Below are 25,008 nucleotides of genomic sequence, written 5' to 3'. Positions count from 1 at the left end.
CATACAATTGTACTTCTATGCTGTAGTGTCTAACTTTGAGCTGAACTGTAGTTATGCAATCGTGGCCCCTTATGAATTTCACTTCTACAAGTTAGTGTCAGTGGTTCAATCTGAAACCAGCCAATGCTGGTGTTAAAATGTTATTAGCAACACAGATGGAAGTTTTCAGCTGTTTCCAACAGCCGACTCTCCCTCATTTTGTTCCTCTTACAGTTTCAGTCTCTCTCGCTCGCCACACATGGAGCAATAAGAAGCTTTTCTTGGGGAAGGCTATAGCATGAGTATGCAGGACTTGTTGTTTATAATGTGAATACGACTCCTGCTGTTATTGATTCTGTCCGAAAGATGAGCCCTCTGGGTTTTTCCTGATGTTTATGCAGGAGAATGGTGACGCTTGCTAAGTGGAAAAGAGACAAAAAATCAATAGGCAAGGTGAAGGGAGGGAAGTGCCATGCATCTCTTAGTTTAAGACTTTCTTTCTTTCAAATTTCTGTTTTTCTCCTGTTTTGATGCACTTCGAGGGCTGAGCGAGAGACCCAGCAGCCCTTTCCTGATGAGTTGGAGGTTTTCTTCAATTGAAGCCTTGTGTATAAGAGATCTTCGGATGAATTCCCTCTTCTTCTTTATGACAGTCTCAATGCAATATGCCAGATTACACTGTAAAAGCAAAGCATTTTGTATGTGTATGGCTGGAGTTATTGTCCAATGCTAAAAGGTTGTGCTTGACAGAGTAATTTCCAGCTACGGTCCATCTTATAGATTTTACTGTAATTTATCCACTTCTAATACCATTTACCAATTTGGAGGTGGTTGATCTGAATGCAGTATAAGAAAAAATGTAAGAAATAATTCATACACTATTGAAAATGGGGAATTCAACATAAAGGTCAAAATGCAAAAACATTTTTTAAACCTCCTTCTAAGTTTCTTCTCGATTTTATGTGAAATTTATGGAAGATCCACATCAACGGTCAGTGCAGTCCACAGCCATATGGCAGGATCTAAATTATTAGGCTATTGCAGTGCTTTTCTGATGCATAAATGACCTAAGGCTTTCCAATAAGGTACTTTACAGTGATTTTTATAGAGGACATAAATGAAGAAAGTGCATTAACTGATGATCTGAAACAAGTGGTTCCCAAAACGCCAGGATATATGTTATCGCAGCCTATAAAGCTAATGCAATACAACCTAATCATATGTGAATAGATAAAGAAAAATCGCTCATCAACTATAATTTATATAGTGCCTATAGGTATACAGTGTATTCTATTATCATTATTGGCTGACATGTTTTTTTTTCTTTAGTGTTACATACTATGACCATTGTTAGCCTTAAGATCATCGTAATATCACATGCTCATGAACCCATCACCACTTTATTATGTACACCTGTTTAACTGCTTGTCAATGCAAATATTTAATCAGCCAGTCACATGGCTGCAACCCAGTGCATTTAGGCATGTAGACATGGTCAAGATGACCTGCTGAAGTTCAAACCAGACTAAACATCTTTGGGATGGTAGAGTCAGGATTTGGGGTAAAGAACATGAAAGCATGGGTCCATCCTGGGTTGTATCAATGGTTCAGGCTGCCGGTAGTGGTGGTGGTGGAATGGTGTCACGATGTTGACTTATCACACCTTGGGCCCCTTAATACCCACTGAGCATTGTTTGAATACCATGGCCTACCACATGCACTCCTTTATGACCACAGTACCATATGATGGCTTCTTCCAGCAGGATATGTCATGTCACAAAGCTCAAATGATCTCAAACTGGTTTCCTGACAATCACTATAAGTTCATTGTACTCAAATGCCCTCCAATCACCAGACCTCAGTTCATTAGAACTGTTGTTCTAAACCATTTATGATGAGGTGATAGGAGCTTCACATCATGGATGTGCAGCAAACGAATCTGCAGTAACTGTGTTATGCTATTATGTCAGTTTGGACCAAAATCTCTGAGTAATGTTTCCAATACCTTTCTTGAATCGATGCGTTGAAGAAATAAGGCAGTTCTGAAGGCAAAAGAGAATCCAACCCAATGCTAGCAACATGTACACAATTCAAAAACAGCTAATTGTTCATGTGGGACACCTTTGGTACACTATTGCCAAATATACTCATCTGCCTTCACACACATATGAAATTGAGAGACATTCCATTCTTAATCCATAGGGTTTAATAGTTTAATATGATGTCGGTCAACCGTTTGCAGCTATAACAACTTCAGCTCTTCTGAGAAGGCTTTCCACAAAGATCATTCTTCCAGAAGGGCATTTGTGGGGTCAAACACTAATGCTGGACAAGAATACCTGGCTTACAGTCTCTTCTCTAATTCATAACAAAGGTGTTCTATTGCATTGAGGTCAGGAATCTGTGCACTGGTGCGCAGTCATGTTGGAATAGGAAGGGGTCATCCCAGAACTGTTCCCACAAAGCTTGGAGCATGAAATTGTCCAAAACATCTCGGTATGCTAAAGCATTAAGAGTTTCTTTCACTGAAACTAAGGGGCCGAGCCCAGTTTCAGAGAAAGGTGTCTGTGTTCCTTAACTCCATCAAACTTTACACTTGGCACAGTACAGTCAGACAAGTACTGTTCTCCTGGCAGCCACCAAACCCACACTCACCCACTGGATTGCCAGATGGAGACGTGTGATTTGTCATGCCAGAGAACACATCTCCACAGCTCTAGAATCCAGTGAAGCCATGGTTTACACCTCTGCATCCAATGCTTTGCATTGTGCTTGATGATGTAGGGCTTGGATGCAGCTACTCAGCCATGGAAACACATTCCAACCCCAGCATCTGCTACGCTATCATTTTACATGGCCTACCACATTGTGGTTGAGTTGGTGTCGTTCTTAACCACTTTCACCATAACCATCATAACAGTTAACTGTGGAATATTTAGTAGTGAGGAAATTTCACAACTGGACTGGTTGCACAGTTGGCATCCTATCAAGGTACCACGCTGGAATTCACTGAGCTCCTAAGAGCGAGCAAATCTTTCACAAATGTTTGTAGAAGCAGTCTGCATGCCTAGGTGCTTGGTTTTATACACCTGTGGCCATAAAAGAGATTGGAACACCTGAATTCAATTATTTGTGTAGGTGAGTGAATACTTACTGATCCAACATAGGGTATATTTCTTGTCATATTTGTCAAATTAAACTTTTACTTGTCATGATTGCACTTTGTCCCAGATCAAAGTTGTGATGCTGGTTCATCTCCATCCCCTCACACTGGTTTAGTATCCTTCTTTCCTTGTGATCCTGATGTTTGCGCTAAAATATTTCATAGCTTGCAGACACTGAGACATGTTCTATTTGCTGGCCCCGATGATATCACCAGGCATACTGTTAAAAACTAATCTCTTAGAGTTTGGAACCAGCAGCTTCTTCTTCTCACTACAAATATTTTTAATGTGCTTGGGTGGACAAAAAAGTAGTCAAATAATTGTTTAATTAATTCCATAAATTACCAAAAATAAACAGCTGAAAGTGCTATCTCAGTTATGCAGAGCAAGTGTAGATTCAAACAGATCAAAAAGAATTTTCTGCTCTGTAAGTGAAAAGACGTTTCTTCCAGAAATGCTCTTGTGAATAGAGGCTTGTATTTTTGACTTTAATCAAAGAACCATATACTTTGAGATGGAGCTGCTAGTCTTTAGAGCCAGTGCTTAACCTCGGAAAAATGTCTAAAATGTCAGAGCCACGACAACAGCCCCTGAACATTTGATATATGTTCAACACTGCAACTCTATATATAGGATGGCAAAATAATGACAACTTTTTGAAGCGATACTGTTCTTTTGTGAGGACATTGGCAGAAAAAGGCCAGCTACAAACATATTTTTCCACATTACTCTAGTTACATGGTACAGTATGGTACCGAAAATGTTTCAGAGACGCTATAGAAGGACTTTGCATTGCAAGCTCTCTGTAAAACATGAAAACCTGTGTTAGCACAGCGGCTGTATCACTGAAACAAAGTGTGCAGGGCAATTAGGGGAGCTGGAAACTGCGGCATCTATTTGTACCATCATCAAAATGTGGTGGGTTGGGTGCGCTGGCAGATCCAGCCGATGGCACAAACAGATGGAGAAAGGGCAGGAATGCTGTTGCCTCCTCTGGTTGCTATGGTGAGAGAGGAGGTGAAATGTGTGGAGGCAGAGCTATTGTAAATAAGTAAAGTAAAAAAGAGACTGAATTATCATTCAGCAGGTGGCATCGACACTGTGTCCCCACCTCCAGGTAATAAATAGTGCTGGCCTTCCTGTACTCACAGGGAGGGCAATAATCTTCCATCAGCCACCTTCCTCTGCGCAGCAGGTAAAAGACCGCACACTGCTGATTGACTTGTCAGGTCAGCGGCCATGTGTAAGACCTGACAGGCTGATCACTGGTTGAATAGCCTAATAGCCTGCACACATACTATTATTTCTATATCATATAACATATATCGTATAACACCTTCCTTAATGTCTTATGGTGTGAGCTACTTTGGTTACTTTATGGTATTTTGGAGGATAAGGTGTGTTAAGAAAAAGACACAAAGTGGAAATAAGCCCCCTTTATTCAATATCGATTTACATTTTATATAAAAATTACTTACATTTAATACATTTCTTCAAAATACAAGCAGCCAAACAACATACAAATCAAATACAAAATTATAAAATTTCTTATATTTATCATCTTCCTTTTCTGAATTAACAGATGTGTTTTATAATAACTCTTAATAACCGTTTTTTGTAGCTGTGGTAAATCTCTTCCTTCGCGCCATCTTTTATCCATCTGTTGATATATGAGACCTAGAAAAATATGGTATTCTGTCTTTTCAGCGTACAGTACAGGATCTGGGAATCTGATCAGAAAACATTCAGGGTGGGCTTCAATATCTTTCAGCAAAAGATAAGTTTGTATGTTATATCACTGCTGAAACAGGGCGACTGAAGTTTGAAATCTGTGGAAATGAAAAAGACAAGACCTGTGGAATTACATAATGTATGACAAATGATCATGTAGATATTATTGTCTCCAATGGAACTGCCGGAGTAGATCTGTCAGGTACAGAGAAGTAAATAAAAAGACAACACTTAAAAAATGATCAAGCTCCACTTGTCAGTTGTGAAGCTATGTGGTCCATACACAACATAAAATAATAAAATAAAAAAAAAAATAAAAAAAAAAAACAACTCTGCTATACATATGTTTTTTCAGAAAAAAAAATGAACCAACCTTTACTCTCATTACCTTCACAGAGCAAAACACTGTCCATATTCCTCTAGAACTAGAAACAGATATGGGTACAAATTCTAGCACTGCATTTAAGGTTTGAACTGTGCACAAATGTGGCTTCTGGTGTTAATAAAGTTTTTGCAAATCAGCAGCTTCACTTCAATGTCATACAGTATACTGACAGCGCTGTATAACTTATCTTTGACAAACAGAAAGCAAACCATAAATGGAAAATTAAACTCTTCAGCACACCAACAAGGACATTATGCTGATGCTAAACCAGTAAAACCTAAGAGCCTCATAGGAAATAGAAAAATCTTGTTTCCTCCTTCATATTATACATTGTACACTGTGGTAAAAAAAAGAAGTACAAAGTGTAAAGTTAGGCTATGCGGCGGTTTCATGAATTGTCCCCTCTAGTTTCTTTGGGAGTAGCTCTCTCCTCTCATCAATACTGATGACTGGCTTCCGGCAGTTTTGCCCATCGATATAGATCTTTGCATACACTGGATTGGAGTAATTCATGGGCTACATAGGAAGGGGAAAAAGATAAAGACAAGACAAAGAATGAATATTTATTTACATAAAAAATATTTTACAACAGTAAGAATCTAAATGGTTGCATTGATAGATGTTATAGATGAGCTTTATTGTTTTTGTTCATTGCTGTTCTTTTTTGGCAGTCAAGAACGTCTCGCGTTATCTTACAAAGTTGTCGTGACTAATTTGCTTTCAAATTCATCAGATACAAACTATCATTCACACCAATCATAATGAAACCTACACTAATTTAAATTTATGTCCAATTTCCATTGTTGTTACTGACAAGTTTTGGTGTTCAGCAATTTGTGGGTCTAAATGGATCTCCACTCTGTTTACCAGCTACTGTAGTGAGTCCTTGGCACTGAGCAGATTGTTTACCCTATATTTCATCAGAGTAGGTTTACCAAAAACAGATGGCTGCTGCATCTCAATGAAACCAATAACGTTTGCAAACTTTTTTGTATCCCCACAAATAATAGCTAAATTTATGAAGCACAGCAAAACATAAGCGGGTTGCAGATTTTGGTACCAAATGCCTGTGGATTTATGTAAAATGTTAATTAATTAAAAGTTGATTATTGGAGCTTCAAGGAAAGTTCTGGTGTCAACATTAGCATGGTTTGCATTTTACAAGGTACTTCAATATGAAAAAAAAAACCCCATAGGTAATTATTTCAACTTGTTTAAAATGTTTTGAATATAACTACACAAATCACAAAGCTTTCCTACAGTGAATTAAAAAAAAAAAGTTTGTAAGGTCACCTGTCCAGGGATTACCTCCTTGGGTACAGAATTTATGCCCAAGGTGTGAGGGTCACTGGATTTTACACACCAGCCCTGCAACAAAACAAACACCATGCCAAATATATTCAGTTAAGATGATCTCTCACTGTCCAAATATGGGTTATAAAATGTCTATTTGAATCAAATTAAAACTGTACTGAATTAACAGATTAGCGAGTATCAAGAGAATTGGACTATAGAGGCTAGTTTAGATTCAAACCAGCATGTCTCAGTTTAAAAAAAACAAAAAAAACCAGCCAGACTGGACTCACAATAGCAGATGTCAAAGCTGGCAGTATAAGAAGCAGTCGCATTAGGCTTTAAGTGCTACATAACAACATCAGCGAAGGTGTTATGATTTATTTGATATGCTGGGTGTTAGTGTGGGGTTGAGAGCTATAAACAGAATAAATCACCAGACAGATAGAAGCCCTCTTGGTTCGTGGCACCTGAACATTTTTGCATACTAGCCAGTTTTTTACAAAATCTCTGAAAAGCATAATGAAATTCCACTCGATGTATTTCAGTTCTAAATATCACATTAAAGCAGCTGCTGGGCCAGATGCAGAGACTGCAGAACTGAATTATTTTCCAATCTGAAAAACAAATTTGAATAGGTGTCCTTGCTCTACCCTTCAAATTAAAGACAACATAGTGATGCTGCTGTATCAAGCCTAATAATTAGCAAGTGTGATAAGGATTGGCATCAACTAAGGTCTGAACTCAAGCAGATTTTCTCATCAACTTTTAAAACACTGCAGGAGATGTACATATACGGCAACTTAAAACAACATTATGCAACTATTTTACAGAAAAATCATTAGTATGTTTTAAGATTTCATAAACTAATGTGTTTTATTTAGTTGATCCACACATACACTAAATTGCTTTAAGAGTAGTTATTAGGCTTCCGTGGCTCAAAGTTAAAGCCCAGCAGTATTTAATAAACTAGAATTCTATAACTTGCGCTTCTGCACACAGCAGTCACTGCAGCCACTACCCAATAAAAGTTGCAAATATGAGTAGAACACAGATTTGTAAAAATGAATAAAATCACTTTAAATGACTGTGCAGCTAAATTCAATTAAACTGACATTTGTGGGTCAGAACAACAGATTCACAGATAAACAGCTGTATATGTTAAGCCCCAGCTGAAGTGCTTAACTAATTTTTATTCCAGAGATATTTGACTGAAAAGGAAATAATCTGGTTTCACCCGAATAAAGTGAAATACTGACTAAGATCATTGTTGTTAGTCTCTCATTATAATGTGTTCTTGTTAAAGCTAGAACATTTCTTCATTAACAAAAATTATTTTATTTTTGTTTGATCATCCTGTTAATACAAGAAATGCATCTTGCTCAAACAGAACGTGGCATGTATACCACCTACCTTGTGAGGGTCAAGTGTGAAGTTTGGTCGCAGCAGGCTGCCTGCATCAGCATGGTTGTCATGGTCCACTTCATACATGTTGTATGACGGGTTCCCAATTTCCACATTTATTCCTCCATTCGTCATGGGCTGCCTCTGCACACGTTTTCCCCTGAGGTGTGCGGGACCCGTCATCATTAACATGACACACAACACGCTTTTAATGTGCTGTACGGAGCTCCACAGCTCCACAGATTATGCTACTTGGCATACTTGGAGCATATAACTTTGTTAGATAGCCATAAAAGATGGATTATAATCAGAGGCTCAGAGCAGAGTTCAGATGTTCTTCTGAACATGTTGGAACATGCAAGCAAACTTTTCATTTATAAAGCAAATCTATCCATTCATCTTCAAAGCTTTGTGATGTTGGATCTCTCATCTGTTGCTGCTTAGAGGCCTCTTTTTTATTTCTACTTTTATTTCTTTATTTACATACCTTTGCCTCCGTCTGCAGATGTAAACACCTGTTACCACCATCACAATCAAGATGACCAGCAAGACCAGAGGCACAATGATAGCTATGCTCCCTAGAGAACAGACAAAGGAAAGATGGTGTGACGTGATGAGCAACAATCAAAGGTGCTGAGATGAACTCATACAGTGACCACGGCTGCGAAAACAGACACTTTAAAAATTGTGTTTTCATTTCACAGGGCTTCAGTGTTTGCACGTATCATTCCATTTGCATGTGTCTAGTACATAGTAGGCCACACATTAATATTTAGAAATATAAGAACTTTTACAGTGACATGGAATATTTGGACAGCTTCATCATTAAAGAAGAAGCTGTCAAAATATCTTTTTAATCTTCAAAATATTTTTTTCTGCAAATTCTTAAATTTAAGTTGAAGACAGACCAGTCACATTACTGAACCGTGATGAGCTGGCAACTGCAGCTCCCTCTAATTTAAATGAGGAAAACCTGCTGAGTGAAGGCTTTTGTGTTCAAATAAAGCAAATTGGAGAGGCTGGCTGGAGTTCAGTAGGTAGATGTCAATCAGGAGCGAGCCCAGTTGTTGTGCACGAGTTGGAGAAAGTAAAGCATTAGCTGCAAAAATGCACTGACGATGTTCTGATGCAAAAGTTATCATTCCAATGAAATGGATTGGGGACACTGAATAAGTGATGCATACATCTATTCAAACAGGAAATTGTAAGGCTTCTTGAAATTCCCAGTCCTCACCTCCGCTTGCATTGTCTGATCTGCTGCTTTTAGGGGCGGGTCTCTCACACTGCGTTCCTGCCCAATTGGCTGAACATCTGAAGGAGGTCAAAAGAGAATATAAATAAACTATCATTAACATACTTTTCGCTGTAGAGAGACTGCTGAGAAAACAGCTTTGCAAAATGATCTACGATATGATGTGACTGTGGCTTACATATACAGCACATTTATGATTCAGTTTTTGCAATGAAGTGCTTTGATTCAACACAAACAAAACACCACCTGGAGAGAAAGCACTATGCACATACATGTTGTGTCCATAGAGAGCCTAATGTGAATTTACACGTTGAATATTCAGTGTATTTAAAAAAAAATAAATAAATCAAAGGATGACAGTGGGACAACAAGTTGTCATCTCATTTGTGTTCCAATGGGATCCGATGGGTGTGATGTATGACCCTTGTTAGAGGAGGTGATATCTAATTCCACACGATTGACGCTAAAGCATGTAAAGCATGAGTGATTTGGTGGGGGCGACAGGGTGATGACAGAATGAAATTATTCTAAATAACATGCACTCGCAGAATCAGAACATCAGGCTTTCAGAGATAAGAATGCAGCCCCACACATACGAGAAATGAATCGCGCCTTTGTAGGGCGAAATGTCACAGCGACAAGAATTTTATTTGGACATTGGAGGCAACATGGGGAAGACCAAGATAGAACTTAGTTCATTAAATGAAGAAGCCCATCTAAGGTGTTAAAGTTAAAGGCCTTAAATATGAACACCAATTAAAGATGACATGTTCAGCCTAGTAAATTATATGCATATATAATGATTGGTCAGGACATATTTAGCTAGTTATCATGCACAGGTTGTAAATGCACTGATCCACACATCACACAGACAGTGTTATGTTTTAACCTCCCCTTGGTTCATGTGTGCAAGGTGACACCTGCATGAGATGGGTGAATGGGTGGCAGTAAGAGGCAACAAAGATTTCACAGTCATGCAGCAACTGGTAATGTAATAAGTGCCCCTTCAAATACAGTATAGTTAAAGCTCTGTGTCAGGGTTTTATTCTGATGGGAATCACACATTAGCAACACCTTAATCTACTGAGCCTAACTGCTGGTGCTGCTAGTGCCACTATCACTGTTGCTCATAACAAAAAATGATAATCGCATTTGTCTTAAAGCAACAGTTTTATAATTTGGGGAATATGCATAATATTAAAGACACTACCACCATTACCACTTAGCAGACTAGAAAGAGAGAAACAGCTAGCTAGCTTTGAACAGCTTTGAGCTTCGTAACAGAATCAGCATAGCAACACCGTAGAAGCTCACGCATTAAAAATAAAATTGTATTTTCTTTGATTAAGTTTTCAAATATCAAAGGTTAAAATTACAAACTGCCATATGTAACTACTTAGTGTGTAGTTCAGTTGTGTTCCTAAGAAATTCGGTTATTGAACCTAAAAGCATGGCTACAGAAGAAAAGAAATGTCAAACCATTTCTTTAAAGCACATTTGGCCAGTGTAATAATTAGTGGGAGGTCTAAAAATGCTGTCAAATATTTTTGCTCCTTCTTAGATAATATATCTCAATAGAAATTGATAAGAATTAATAATAATACACACATTTTACAGTAATAGTGGAAATGTTTTATGTAAATGACAGTAAACAAAGGCATCTTATTGTAATTAAACTTTACTTGAGGTCAGTATTATTATAACTAAGGAGTGAAATAAATTCATAAGCCTATCCAATACATAAATAAATATAAGTAAGCATAATATAGTACAAAATATTATACTAGGCTACGATTATTTTACACATTTTGATTACTTTATCCAACGCTTATTACATGACAAGCTGCTACAAGGAGGCACTATCACAAAGAGGCCTATATGCTGGACTGAGGCTGAAATGAAGCCGAATGGAGTGGGGTGGGTTGTGTACAAAAGGAGGTGAGTGGGCGCTGAATACAGCTGGAGAGGTGAGAGGGACCTACTTGCAGCGTGGTTTGTTAAGAGCTGTTAATGTGCACATCCCCTCATTCTGACAGAAGTAATCGCAGGGGTTGGCCAGCTCATCACAACGTTGGTTCTTGAACCCTGACGTGCAGCTGCAAAACATTGTGTATGGAGTGATAAAAGGGCCCAAAAATGTATACTGTTGAACTGTTTGCTGCCTGATGAATGGTGACTGACACACTAAACCCCATTAGCAGCTTAAGTTAAAAGATGGAACGAGACAATGCTTCGTCTGCATCAAGCAAATTAGCAAAATAAATCAGCAAATCAACTTCCTTGCTCACCAAGTGAGGGGTACACCTGTGAGGATTTTTTTAAGGGGTAGCCAGTAGATTGCTAAAAATGTGACTTTGGGCCCCAAAACTATGGCTGTTTGCCATCCACAGAAATCCATAGAAGAGTTGGCAGCGCAAGGAGCAACAGCAAACCATAATATCAAGAACAGATATACATTACATGTGACTGATGAAGCTTATTTCTAACTGGTCAACGTAACTGTAAAAATAACTGAGCTTGTGTAATAAAAAAAGTAAAATAACATAACAAAAACAAAACCATTATATAGTTGCTTATCAAGAATGCTTTTCAAGATGAATATTGAAATATCTTTCTAACCATATTTCAGGTTTTTAAAGCAACTGAAGCAGCTGTGCCTGGTGGGGTTTTTGCTTTAGGTAGACTTGATGAAATATACATTTACTCAGAGTATTAAGGTCAAACATTATGATTTCTCGACACCGACATATCCATCATCTCATATAATCTCTCATCTTGCAGCAAATAATAAACCACATTATCAGGATCTGTTAACCTCATTGAATAAGATGGAATCATTTGCATAGAAATTGATTCTATCCCCTGGAATTTGTGAGTGGTGCCTGCAAATTTCAATTTAACTACAGTGGACAATGGGCACTTAAAAAAATAGAGAGTTGGCCTTTGGAAGGGATTTCCAATTTCCTCCTTGGACAGATTTTTAAACAGCTCTGCTTGTGATTATAGCGGAGAAGGTATTAATTTATAGAAAGCCCTTTTGGTTAGCATTTCACAATGATTTCTTCACGTGTGCCAGCCAAGCTTTTGTCTGATACAATTTTTTTGAGCTTCATGGCATGTTGAACTACTGACACAAAACTCAAGGTTTTTTTTTTTGTTTGAGTGAGAAAACTTCTAAAACCTCCTACTGAAGAGAGCCACATAGGCCTGACATCAGCTCTCAACTGCAAGGAGGAAAAGTGTGATATGTTCAGAATAGCAGGCTTTGAAGGAGTCTGAAACCATTTTTATCTTCCTAAAACCTTAAGCCACAGTGAGGTGTCACACAGCACAGAATGCTGTACTGGCACTCAGCCCCCTGCTGTTTTATGGCCTCCACATAGTGACATCAAACCTTCCCTCAACTTAAGGATTTCTTTCCAAAGGAAGACATCTATCTTGCACTGTTCTCGAAGCAGGGGGAACGGTACCGGTGATGATTTTCAGTTCTGCTTTTAAAGCCAGGCTTTCTAGGGCACAGAGCCAGTGTCTGAATCGAAACACTAGTGTGAGTGTGAATAATAGCGGAGAACATTCAGGTTTTTTTCTTGCTTTCACCCATTAGGCAGTGACTTACTGACAGAAAGGCAGGTTGGTGTCAGGGTCCAGGTGGCAGGTACCTCCATTGTAGCAATATCCGTCACACAGCTGACAGCTTGGCGCTATTCTGCCATTTGTGCAGCTAGAGGGTGAAGAAATAATGGATTCTAGTTACAAGCAGAAAACTATACTTACAAGAAGCAGAGTTCACCAAGCTTCTAATTCACTGACATTACCAAAACCTAAAATGCTGCAGGGTGTGTGGCCTTAAATTATTGATTTTATTGAATCAATTATTCCCCACCAGCAGCCTGTGGGTGAAGCAATTGAGACCTGAATTAACAATACACTGTTTAACTTGTGTTTTTCTATGAATAAATATATAAAGATATAAAGCCTTAGCATTATAGCAAAAGAATGATGGACAAGAATGGCAAGTAAATACCAAGCACTCACTTGCAAACCACTTCTCCTGTCTCCTCGTTAATGAGGCAGGGAGCTCCATGACATCGAAGACACTTGTCCACCTCGCACTTGTTTCCCTCAAACCTGGCAGGACACACACACTCCACATAGCCGCTACTGGATAAAGTGCAGGCCTTTGAGTTCACACAGTAGTGATGACAAATATCTGTTTTAGGTTCAGAGAGATAAAGTGAGAGAGGATAGTGTGTAATGAGAAACCAGAAACATAGTCTAAGCTGGTTTGATTAGAATTGTACATGGTTTTAATGGGACTTAATTATCCACATCAAATGATATCTTAGCCACAGATGAAAACATATCACCCTTTGGGCAAGCAACAGTAGGAAAAAACTAATGATGTGCAGATGAAATTGTTTCCCCACAACCTATTATGTCAAAGCACTGCAAAAGAAAATACATTATCACCCTGGTGCAGAAACACCCAAAGGTTGTTTGATGGTAGTATTTTGATTTTTGTTTATCTGCAAAAAGAGGCAAATGTGGTGTTTTTGGATAGAAAATACTTTGAGGGGATTGCTTTTGTTTCACATGCAGTGTGTGAACTTTGAAATGCTTTGTTCTGTGGAATTTATGTGGCATAACTGAATTCAAATCAGTGATTTTTTCTTTTGATTATGTGCTTCTGCCAGTCATAGGAAGGCTAGGGGAACATCAATGAGTGTTTGCATTTGTTTGCTGCCAACAAATTATGGGTGTAGGACTCACGATAAAGACAGCGGTCCCCAGTATATTCTGCCATACAGCGGCACACTGGCTGGTTCCCCTGAGTGACGTCGCATGTTCCCCCATTTAAACAGTAATTGTCACAAATCCTCTTCTCACAAAAAGGCCCTGAGAATCCAACAGGACAGCGGCATGTGGGCTTTCCTAAATAAAATAAGAGAATAAAAGATTATTAGAGCAGAAGAAGAAGAAACAATGCCAATGATCCAACATGCAAGTACTCTGTGTCTGTTTTAGTTTATTCCACAGTACCAAAAGCCAAAATTGTTTATGCCACAGTACACAAAAAACACAATAAACTGTTGCACTGGGTTACACGTTCTTGACCATGTGCCCCGTGTATTGCACTCCATCTCTCATTAATTGCCTTGCTGTTGTAAGCACTCCTGAAAATAGACCTTATTAAATGCATCATTTGAAAGTAATTTTATATATATATTAGGGGTGGGACTTTAACGCGTTAATTTCGATTAATTAATTACGGGGAAATTAACGCGTTAAAAATTTTAACGCATTTTAATCGCACTTTGCACCGTGGAACGTTTCTCAGTGCACGAGTTCCCGACATACAGATTATATCGACGCACAATGTCCAAATTAGGGGCCGCATCCTGCGAAGGACCCGGCCCACGTCTTTCGCAGCCCACGAACACCACAAAGGCCGGAAGTGAGCGGCTAGCCTTCATATCAGCTGCCGTCACCTCTGCGTAGCTCATGTCGCCTAGCAACCGTGAGTGCGAAGCCCAGCTGTGTAAAAGCAGCTGGTTAAACGGAGAACGAACTTTTTCTCCTTTTTGTGGTTTAATTTTAAGTCTTTAATTCAAAATAAGCTGTTAAAACAAGCATAACACATTTCAACATCAAGGAATACAGCTGAGCTAATGATTAATTTCCAACTATAACAAGTGAGACATTAATGTTGAATAAAACTATCCAGTTATGATGCTTAACTTTAATTTCAGGAGTTTGCTTATCACAGGAGCACTTCCACCCTTCGTTGGTCTGTGTAGTAGACTGGTGGGAAAATGAACAAAATTTTGAAGTTTAAGCTTATGTATATTGATTCATTCATCAACTAAACTTAAATTAATATTTCTCATGTCAAATATTGAAATGCGATTAAAATGTGATTAATTTCGATTAATTAATTACAAAGCTTGTAATTAATTCGATTAATTTTTTTAATAGAGTCCCACCCCTAATATATATATATATATATATATATATATATATATATATATATATATATATATATTAGGGGTGGGACTTTAACGTGTTAATTTCGATTAATTAATTACGGGGAAATTAACGCGTTAAAAATTTTTATGCATTTTAATCGCACTTTGCACCGTGGAACGTTTCTCAGTGCACGAGTTCCCGACATACAGATTATATCGACGCACAATGTCCAAATTAGGGGCCGCATCCTGCGAAGGACCCGCCCACGTCTTTCGCAGCCCACGAAGACCACAAAGGCCAGAAGTGAGCGGCTAGCCTTCATATCAGCTGCCGTCACCGCTGCGTAGCTCATGTCGCCTAGCAACTGTGAGTGCGAAGCACAGCTGTGTAAAAGCAGCTGGTTAAACGGAGAACGAACTTTTTCTCCTTTTTGTGGTTTAATTTTAAGTCTTTAATTCAAAATAAGCTGTTAAAACAAGCATAACACATTTCAACATCAAGGAATACAGCTGAGAGAATGATTAATTTCCAACTATAACAAGTGAGACATTAATGTTGAATAAAACTATCCAGTTATGATGCTTAACTTTAATTTCAGGAGTTTGCTTATCACAGGAGCACTTCCACCCTTGTTGGTCTGTGTAGTAGACTGGTGGGAAAATGAACAAAATTTTGAAGTTTAAGCTTATGTATATTGATTCATTCATCAACCAAACTTAAATTAATATTTCTCATGTCAAATATTGAAATGCGATTAAAATGCGATTAATTTCGATTAATTAATTACAAAGCTTGTAATTAATTCGATTAATTTTTTTAATCGAGTCCCACCCCTAATATATATATATATATATATATATATATATATATATATATATATATATTTATACACATACACACACACACCACACACACACACTATCTCGGTGTGGTGTGCAATGTGCCCTCAACAAGTAGAGGCCAAAAGAAGAAGTGGAAGCCCTAGAACGCATTTACTTTTTTCTGAAGCCTCACCAGAAACTGTTTCAGTGGAAGGGTGGCTGTCAAGAAGCCATTTTTAAGGAAACAGGGAGAAAAGGCTAAGATAAATTTGAAATTTTCGAGGGTTAAACTGTCATCTGTATGTATGGAGGAGATCAGGAAGGAGGTGGTACAACAGTGAGTGCCTGCAGCCATCTGTAAAACATGGTGGAGGCTCTGTCATGCTTTGGGGCTGCATTTCAGCCAGTGGTGTTGATCTTGTCAGAACTGATGGACTTATGAATGCATAAAAGTACTGTCGTATTTTGATCCACTGTGCACTACTGGCACTAATGCCAGCAATTTCATTTTTCAGCATAACAATGATCCCAAACACACTCACAGTGCAGTAAATGCATACCTGGATAGAAGAAGACACAGTAGAATAACTCCCTGGAACCTGAACCTCAACATTAACAAAGCAGTGTGGGATCATCTTGACAGTGAATAGAAAAAAAGGCAGCCAAGATCCAAAGAAGAGCTTTGGAACCTGAAACTTTCAGATAGTGAACCAATGTTCACTTGAGTTCTCCAAGAAGCCTGGAGAACTATTCCTTAAGACTACATAAGGAAATTATAAAAAAAGAGGGTGCTGGTTTACCTCACTGGGTAGAGAAGACTGTTAAGGCTAAAGCAGGGGTCTGTGTTTGAATCTGCCCCCAAGACCATTTACTGTGTGTCACCTGTGGTCATTCTTACACCTATCCTGTCTTCTCTCCACTGTCCTACTGCAATAAAGGCTAAAAAGCTAACAAAAACCAAACTTATATATAAAAACAAGAAAAAAAAAACTGGTGGTCATACCAAATATTGATTTTCAATATTCAATCAAGCAACACTTAGTATTAAAAAATTCAAGTGTATATATACACACACACACACACACATTTTGACCCATACTTACACATGATGGATGGATTACATTACATGTAAGGATCACTGCCAACTGACACACATGGAGAGTAGCTAAATTGTCCTTTTCGTAGTATGTCTTCCAACTCCATCTGAAGGTCACAAATCTTCAACCCAGGCCAGACACAGCATACATATACCTCATCCAGCTCATCCAGGATGTTTACACAGTACTCGGTAAACCAACTTAATATATGGTCAAAAATCACTTACTTTATTTATTTTTGTCACTTTCTGAAAATAGAAAAAGTCATTAAATAATATTATATAGTTTATATATAAACAGCAGATTCAAAGCCCTGTATATTGATGGGTTTACTCCCCCTAACTGAAAAATGAGAAGTATGGGATATACTTGTGTCATTGCTTAAGTGCCTATAGTCACGCATAATTTATTGTGACTACACACTACTGCTGTATTTGCCAACTAGTTATGAACTTCACCTGTATACACTTTGGCACTGAACTAGAAGGCCAGAAGATTGTTAATCTGAGCTTTCATCACTGAAAACAGCTGCCTCCTGTGGCAGGAAATGCAGGGTAGTGAGTGTGAACCAAAACATTAAAATGAAAACCAAACACTACCTGAAAGACACTGATATACTCTTTATAGTGTAGCTGACCTACAGAGCAATCCATTACAATCTATTGATTGATGTTTTGAATACACACAGGGATGAGAGTTACTAAAAATACATTAGATGGACCAACTTTATGTTACAATCCTAGAGATCATGCATAGGTAAAAGTGAAAACACAGACTGAAATAGAGCTGTACATAAACTGCACCAAGACTCATGTGCTGCATATTCTGATTATTTCTACAGTCCTAAATGTCTGAGTGTTGAAAACTGCCTCCTCATATTTTCTTTGGAACAGTAATCTTCCAATCACGGCATACTTGCAGTTTCCTAATGGACAGGCAGGAACAGGAAACCAGTTCAAGACGTGTTCAGAAAAGGCAATAATTGAAAACTACTTACATAGCACACGACCAAGTTGCCATGGATACAGGTCTCACCATGTAGGTGACACTACACCACTTGGCAATTTCACACTCTACAATTCTGAGCCTGGGTTAATCTGACTTTGAAATGTCCAAAAGAAATCAATCTGCTTCCATTCAGATCTGATAACTCAATAACAGATGGGGTTAAAGCTTTCTGAAAAGGAAAAAAATAAGTCAGGACCATAAATTACCCACTGTGTGCTTAGCTCTCATTTGCATTTCTGTAAAACTCAACTGAACACTTGTTCAGGTTCTGATGAAGTTCAGTACCGATACAAACTTGAGAATTTGTTGGATAGTTCAGCAACCTGTAACATAAGTGTTACATACTTTTTACTTATGTTTCTTGATGGTCATTGCCTGAATATTATCTTACTGTGAGAAGCATAAATCAAGCTTTAACTTTTAGTTTGTCATCTGAGTTAGTTTGTGGGGGGAAGGATTCACTGCTGTTAGGTAGTAAAACCAAGTAAAAATTGTTATGAAATGCACTGCTAAAATGTTAGAGGAATACATAAAGTTTGGTGGATTATATTCTTCTTGCATATTCTTCTTACTATAATTACTGCCACCATGACCAATGTATATAAACTTGTTACCACAGGAAGAGTGGCTACACAAATATTTCTAACCCTAACTTGTGTACATTTGTCATGGTGTGCTCCAGTATTTAAACAATTTCACAAACTAATAACTATGGCTTAAAATAACCAAACAGTCACATATAAGACAGATGTCTAAAATCATCTCTTGCACAAAGCAGTTTAGTCATTTAGCAAAGCTGCAATGCAACGAATTTTAGATGAAAACAAATCTGTCTTTTTGAAGAATTTAACAGTTCCAAGGGTATTTTACTTGGAAAACAACAATAAATGTAACAATAATATAATTAATCCTAACCATAAAAAGAAAGAAATGAAAAAAAAAAAATACAGTAAGTGCAAACACTGCACGAAACTTCCTGTTTGCAGCAAAATGGGTGGGTTATTTACTCTAAAAACTCTCTCTTCATATTGCTGTTTCTTAGCAATGTTAGCAAATCATGATTTATGAATAGACTGTTGTTGAGGGTGACTACTCAAAGTAGGTGTCATTGATTATTATCATAGTGACAACAGCTTTATAGTGTGTTCACACCAAATAAACACACCAGGTTTTTGTGTGGCAAACACGCAGACCCATGTAAATTTGTGCAGGGCAAAGCAAACAGAGGTGAATTCATCCACGAGTTAAAAATAGTTCAACTTTAGTAAAAAGTATGCTTCTCACTGTGAATTTTCCTGGTAGCAGGACAATCAGAAATGAAGAACAACAACCTTACTGTCACTGTAAGTAGCTGAAGCTATATGAACTTTTCAGCTGTGGGCTTGTAAAAAAGCATCTAAAATCTTAGGAGCTCTTGGTAAGTTCTGAAAAGACTATGTTACCGTATGCTGGGGTTCAGTTCAGACGTGGACCCAAACACAGACCAAGATGGAATGAAAACAGTAAGCAAGCTTTATTTAAAAGCTGATAAAGTCCAGAAAAAAAAGATCCAAGCAACAAAATCAAATGAAAAACAAACAAACAAAAACAAAAGGCACAGACTGCAAAAAAAAAAAAAAAGGGAAGCACAGAGACAAGAAACATAGGAAGTCACAAGTGGACACAAGCAGCAAAACAGACAAGATAGGGAGTTAATTGTTTTAACAGTAAGTGTGCTCTTAGTGCTACTGCTTATTTCTAAGGTGGCAGCTGCAGATTAGAGCTCTGAAATGTTAAAGTGAATATATGTAAACATTAAAGGTTATTCTCCCACAGCCTAATAAAGGTGATGTGGAAGACACTTTAGTTTGTTTGCAGATGAATGAATTTAATTGATTGAATAGGTTTTCTTGATGTGTTTTCTGTGTTCCTGCAGCTGCAATTCCAGTAGTGTAAAAGAGACTCAGCAGCTTGATTCTACACTTAGAATCACGTATAAAAACATTCATAAATTTTCCGCACCGTAAACGAATACACAACACTGGCAATGCGATGCACAGTTTGCATTGCTGCAACTTTACTGCTGGGCTTCATTTGTGACATAAAGTACGGCTTAACAAGTTGCACATATTTCTCCAGCAGAGACTGTATTACACTTAAAACATGCCGTAAATTAAAGAATCTGTGAAAACATGGAGCTTCCAGCTAACTTTAAAGCAGAACCTAGTGACAAGTTGCCAGAAAATCTAGCTATTGATTGACAAAATGTTTTCCTGTAACCAAACAAGTTACACATTGTGTTTTTTGATTGTACTGCCTAGAACTAGGAGAAAGGCAGCCATATCAACAGATGGGAAAAGAAGGCCACAAGAATATCAAGTATACTACATAATAAAATAAGATAAATCTTACAATTCTCTACTCACTGAGATTGGGAAAAAAGAATGTTTACATTTCTATATAATAAAATACTATAGACAGCTTAAGGTAAAAGTATGCAAATTGTTTCAGTCAATGAAACTGAGCTGCATTTTCAAAACAGCAGGTTCCAGTAATTTTGTGAGTTTACTTTTTAATTGCCAAAGCACAGGCTTAAAAAAAATCCATTTAATCTCTCCCTATTTTTGGTCAGTCCTTTAAAGCAATATCTTGTTGCATTAGACATGCGGTCAGTGCAGTAAAGTAACAAAAAGCCAAGCAGCACAAAGTTAAATACGACACACAATTTCCTCTGCCTCTGGTATCAAAGGAAAATCAATTAATTGCGTGTTGTAACAGCAGCATAAAAAAGCCCAAGAACTGCTTGTCATCAGTACTAGTCATGTAACAGTGATAGACTGCATTTCTTTTAAAGAGCTTTAATGAGTTTAATTTACCTTCTGTTGTCACATTGAGTTGTTAGGAAATTTTTGAAAGTTTAAAAAAAAAAAATTGCAGAAACATCAGTTTGAATCCTGTTGGGTAGAAGTGTTGTATAGATTAATTAATAAATATTTAATGAATTTAAATCACTTGAATAAGGTTCTGCAATGATAAAACATTTATAAGGGAACATCAGTCAGGCCTTTCTGTATTAGGCCAGGTGCTGTGGTGACTTTTTATTTTTTTATTTATTTATTTTTTTAATAAGCAAGTTAAAACATTATGGATAATTGCTATGATGTGGGGATGAGACAGAAATAGAGGCTTGTAAATCCAGGATAGTGTATTTAATATCCGTACATTGTGATTCAGTTCTACTGCTAACATCTCAGCACATTCACTAAATTGCAAGGGAGATCTGTTTTTTTTCCAGAAATCACAAAAGCATGAAAAGAGACCTTCACATGAAAGAAGGTTGATATTTGAGGCTTGTTTGAAAGCAGCAGCAGTGACAAAACCGCTCAACTGGCATATGTAATGTCCAAATTTGAACTGACGAAAAGGAGGCGCAAAAGTTTAAAGGAAAGCAAATGTGTTTGAATGTCACCATCTGGGGGTCAGTGTGTAGGAAGAAATATGAAGGTAACTTTAAATTGGAACTGTGAATGATGGGCACTGGTTTTCTAAATAAGTTTGTTCTGCTTAGACCTGAACATAAAGAATCCTGCAGCTGTAAATGTTATTATGAATACCAATGAACAGCTGATCAATACAGACAAATGCAAAATAATTGCACCCATGGAGTGATTCATAGGAACATGTCAAAAGGAATCGTGCAGTATATGTTCTTTTTTAAGTAAACTCACCCAATGGTGAGCCCATGCAGGTGCCTCCATTTAGGCAGTAGTCTGTACAGTGGTTGACCTCACAGCGCTCCCCTGAAAAGTCAGGCCAGCAGTAACATCTCCAGTCTCCCTTCTCGTTGGCTAAGCAGCGGCCTCCATTCTCACAGGGGGGGCGGCACAGTTCACCTTCACAAAGGCAAAGTTCATATCACCTACCGCGCTGCAGTGTGCAAAGTCACATCATATCTAACGGTGTAATGAAGCTAATGTAAGACAGCAACATCCGCTGAAGTATGAACCTCAAGTAGACTACATGCAGGAGGTTGATTTACTATCAAAAATGTTCAGAAAACAATGTGGTGTGTTAGATATTTTAGTGACAGCTATATATAGCTGCTCAAATATAATTCAGTTTTACATTTTTACATTTAAAAACTGTTTCTGATTCTCAAAGTGTAAGTTAGAGCCTTAACCAAAAACACGCTGCACATTAAACACTCATCCTTTAAGCTAGTGCTGAATCATAACAATATTTATTGTAGTATGAAGATACCTGAGATGTTGACGTCATTGCAGGTGCCATTCACCAGTACCTTCCCCTCTGGACAGGTACATCTGGCACCCGTTGGGTTAAGCAGACACATGAAATCACAAGACATTCTCAAGCATGGATTTGGTCCTGTGGGGAAAAAAAGAAGAAAAAAAAAAGAAAGCAAAAATGAAAGATAATCCATAAGCCTTTAATAAAAATTAAAAAAATATATTTTTTCTTATTTGTGAAAAGTAGGGGGCAATAGAGGGCAGCACGGTGGCGTAGTGGTTAGCACTGCTGCCTCACAGTTAGAATAACATGGGTTCATGTCCTGGGTTCGATTCCACCTTGGCCCAGGCCTCTCCCTCTCTCTGTGTGGAGTTTGCATGTTCTCCCCGTGCTTGCGTGGGTTTCCTCCGGGTACTCCGGTTTCCTCCCACATTCCAAAGACATGCACTTACTGGGGTTAGGTTAATTGGCTACACTAAATTGCCCATAGGTGTGAATGACAGCGTGAATGTGTGTGTGAAAGGTTGTTTGTCTCTGTGTTGGCCCTGCAACAGGCTGGCGACCTGTTCAGGGTGTACCCTGCCTCTCGCCCTATGACAGCTGGGATAGGCTCCAGCCCCCCCGCGACCCTGAACAGGATGAGCGGAAGCGAATGGATGGATGGATGGACTTTTGAAGAGTGCTATTTTTAGCGGTACAGCACATGAATAACTTTACACACGCACCTTCACATTGAATAATCAAAAACTGAGAACTGTGCAAAGAAATTCCCCTTGTCTAATTGATGTGTGGGTTTCAGAAGTGCTGTTTTTAGCAGATAAAGAATGAAATGTTCATGATCTCTTGCACATCTACTCTGAATTAAACAGTGTGCTAATGGCAGTCTCTATTATGTTAATCATGTGTATGCTATGGAATTGGTCTGGCAAACACAACTTTAACAGTAAGGCTTGAATAAGAAGCAACAGTCATGAGTTTACAGCCACTCATCATGGACATGAATGTCCATGGAATTTGGAGCTTTTGATTATTTTTTAAACTGTTCTTTTTCCAGGGTGGAACAATTGTACACCATACATCTTTAATGACTTTAAAAAAATGCGTTTCATTAGACTTCTAACCACAACTGTAGGCTATGGTCAGCAAGTGTGAGTCTAAATAATAGGTATTATAATGCTAGGCTAGAGATAAAGTGTTTTATATGAAATTACAGTTACCCTCTTTCTGTCTCTACTGTACGTAATGTAATAACTGTTCTGATTTCAAAGAGTGAGGGTAAAAGAAAATCTCCACTGAGAAAATCATTGTTTTTCCTTAAGCTATCGAACCCTCATGCCTTAGCTTTCTGCAAGCTAAGCATATCTTCTGTACACAGGCTGCACACTATACACTACAGGGCTGGCCTAATGAGTCTCTAGTGAATAGAACAGCTGTCCTTTAAGTGAAAAACTGACCAAGACTGAGCTGACTGATGCCCTCTAACCATTAAGACCAGAGATGGAACAAATAACTCCAATGGTTTATCACTTGGAGTAAGGTAGAGGAAGAACATGGCTTTATTGATGAGAACAGGTGGGTGTTTTTTATGTTGCACATGTGAAACATATAGTTAGGTAATAGTTTTCTTTTGTATCTTATATGTATACAGTATCATTCAAATGTACCCAGTAAATTGAATGTTCATTACTAATAATACACTGCATATTGGATTATCTTGTTAGTTAAAGTTCTCCTTCAGTGTTTGTTGTAGCACTACACACCCCCTTTCACAGTGTGGTGCATTTGTTGCCAAAGCAAAACATTCAAAAACAATATTTTCAAATAGCACGTATATTTGATAATTGCATTACATCCTATTACATCAAATGACACCACATAATATTGTCCTAACAGAGGTAACAGATAAATTAAATGAATTGAATGAACTTTAATAAAATAATGACGCCTCACTGTTACAGACCTGCTACAGTGGCTCTCATATCATCCACATAGCTGCCAATAATGAATAATTTATCAAATATGGTTTGTTAAATTAACCTTCAATGTCTAATACATGTTATGTTTATTATGACCTTTCTTTTAAAGAGTCACACCTAAATATTGTACTACTGTTTTCAGTCCAGTACCTGTGCTCTAATACATGCTTAGTTACCAAGGTTAACTGTTAATAGTTATGTTATTTGTCTTGTATGCCCTCAAAAATATTGTTCTTGGGTGTTTGTGTGTCTTTTACAGGCTGTCTTTAAAAAGTCTTTAAAAGCTAAGAATGAATTGAAAATGATAAAAAAACAAACAAACTACAATACAAACAATATTACCAAGAAAATAAGCAATGAAACTTAAAATGAAAATTTCCCTTTTTCCTCAAATGGATTTTATACAGATTGCATAAATTCTGAATATCAAGGCAACTTACCATCTTGCTGTTTGTAACGGTGGGAGATGAAAACATTAGTGGGCTTCTCCACGCCCAAACTGAGAAATTCTACAGACTGTTTCCCATACTTGTGAATCTTGAAGACTTCATGTTTTAACTCAGTTCCATAAATGTAGTCCTCAAATATATCAATTCTGTATGGTTGGGAGATTCCTAAAGATCCAGCAGAGAAAAGAAAGCAGATAAAGTCAGATACTCTTTTCAGCACACTTTGAGTTTATGAAAGTTTGCATCCTGAGGTGT

At 37.8% G+C, this 25,008-nt stretch overlaps 1 protein-coding gene across 1 annotated transcript in view; it reads right to left on the bottom strand.

The window, feature by feature from the left end:
- Window positions 1-4,622: 4,622 nt before the first annotated feature.
- Window positions 4,623-25,008, bottom strand: part of lrp1bb (low density lipoprotein receptor-related protein 1Bb) — a 283,944-nt gene continuing 263,558 nt past the window's right edge. The window contains 12 exon segments of the mRNA XM_030757634.1: window positions 4,623-5,775; window positions 6,553-6,627; window positions 7,966-8,116; window positions 8,444-8,534; window positions 9,191-9,267; window positions 11,191-11,304; window positions 12,825-12,929; window positions 13,244-13,418; window positions 13,979-14,140; window positions 21,809-21,973; window positions 22,341-22,466; window positions 24,745-24,918. Coding sequence (XP_030613494.1) covers window positions 5,635-5,775; window positions 6,553-6,627; window positions 7,966-8,116; window positions 8,444-8,534; window positions 9,191-9,267; window positions 11,191-11,304; window positions 12,825-12,929; window positions 13,244-13,418; window positions 13,979-14,140; window positions 21,809-21,973; window positions 22,341-22,466; window positions 24,745-24,918 — 1,556 coding nt within the window. The 3' untranslated portion in view covers window positions 4,623-5,634.

The sequence above is a fragment of the Archocentrus centrarchus genome, chromosome 21, assembly GCF_007364275.1.
Source record: "Archocentrus centrarchus isolate MPI-CPG fArcCen1 chromosome 21, fArcCen1, whole genome shotgun sequence".
In the NCBI taxonomy this organism is placed as follows: domain Eukaryota; kingdom Metazoa; phylum Chordata; class Actinopteri; order Cichliformes; family Cichlidae; genus Archocentrus; species Archocentrus centrarchus.
The sequence above is the reverse complement of the archived record's forward strand: the minus strand, read 5'-3'. Positions and strand labels throughout refer to the sequence as shown.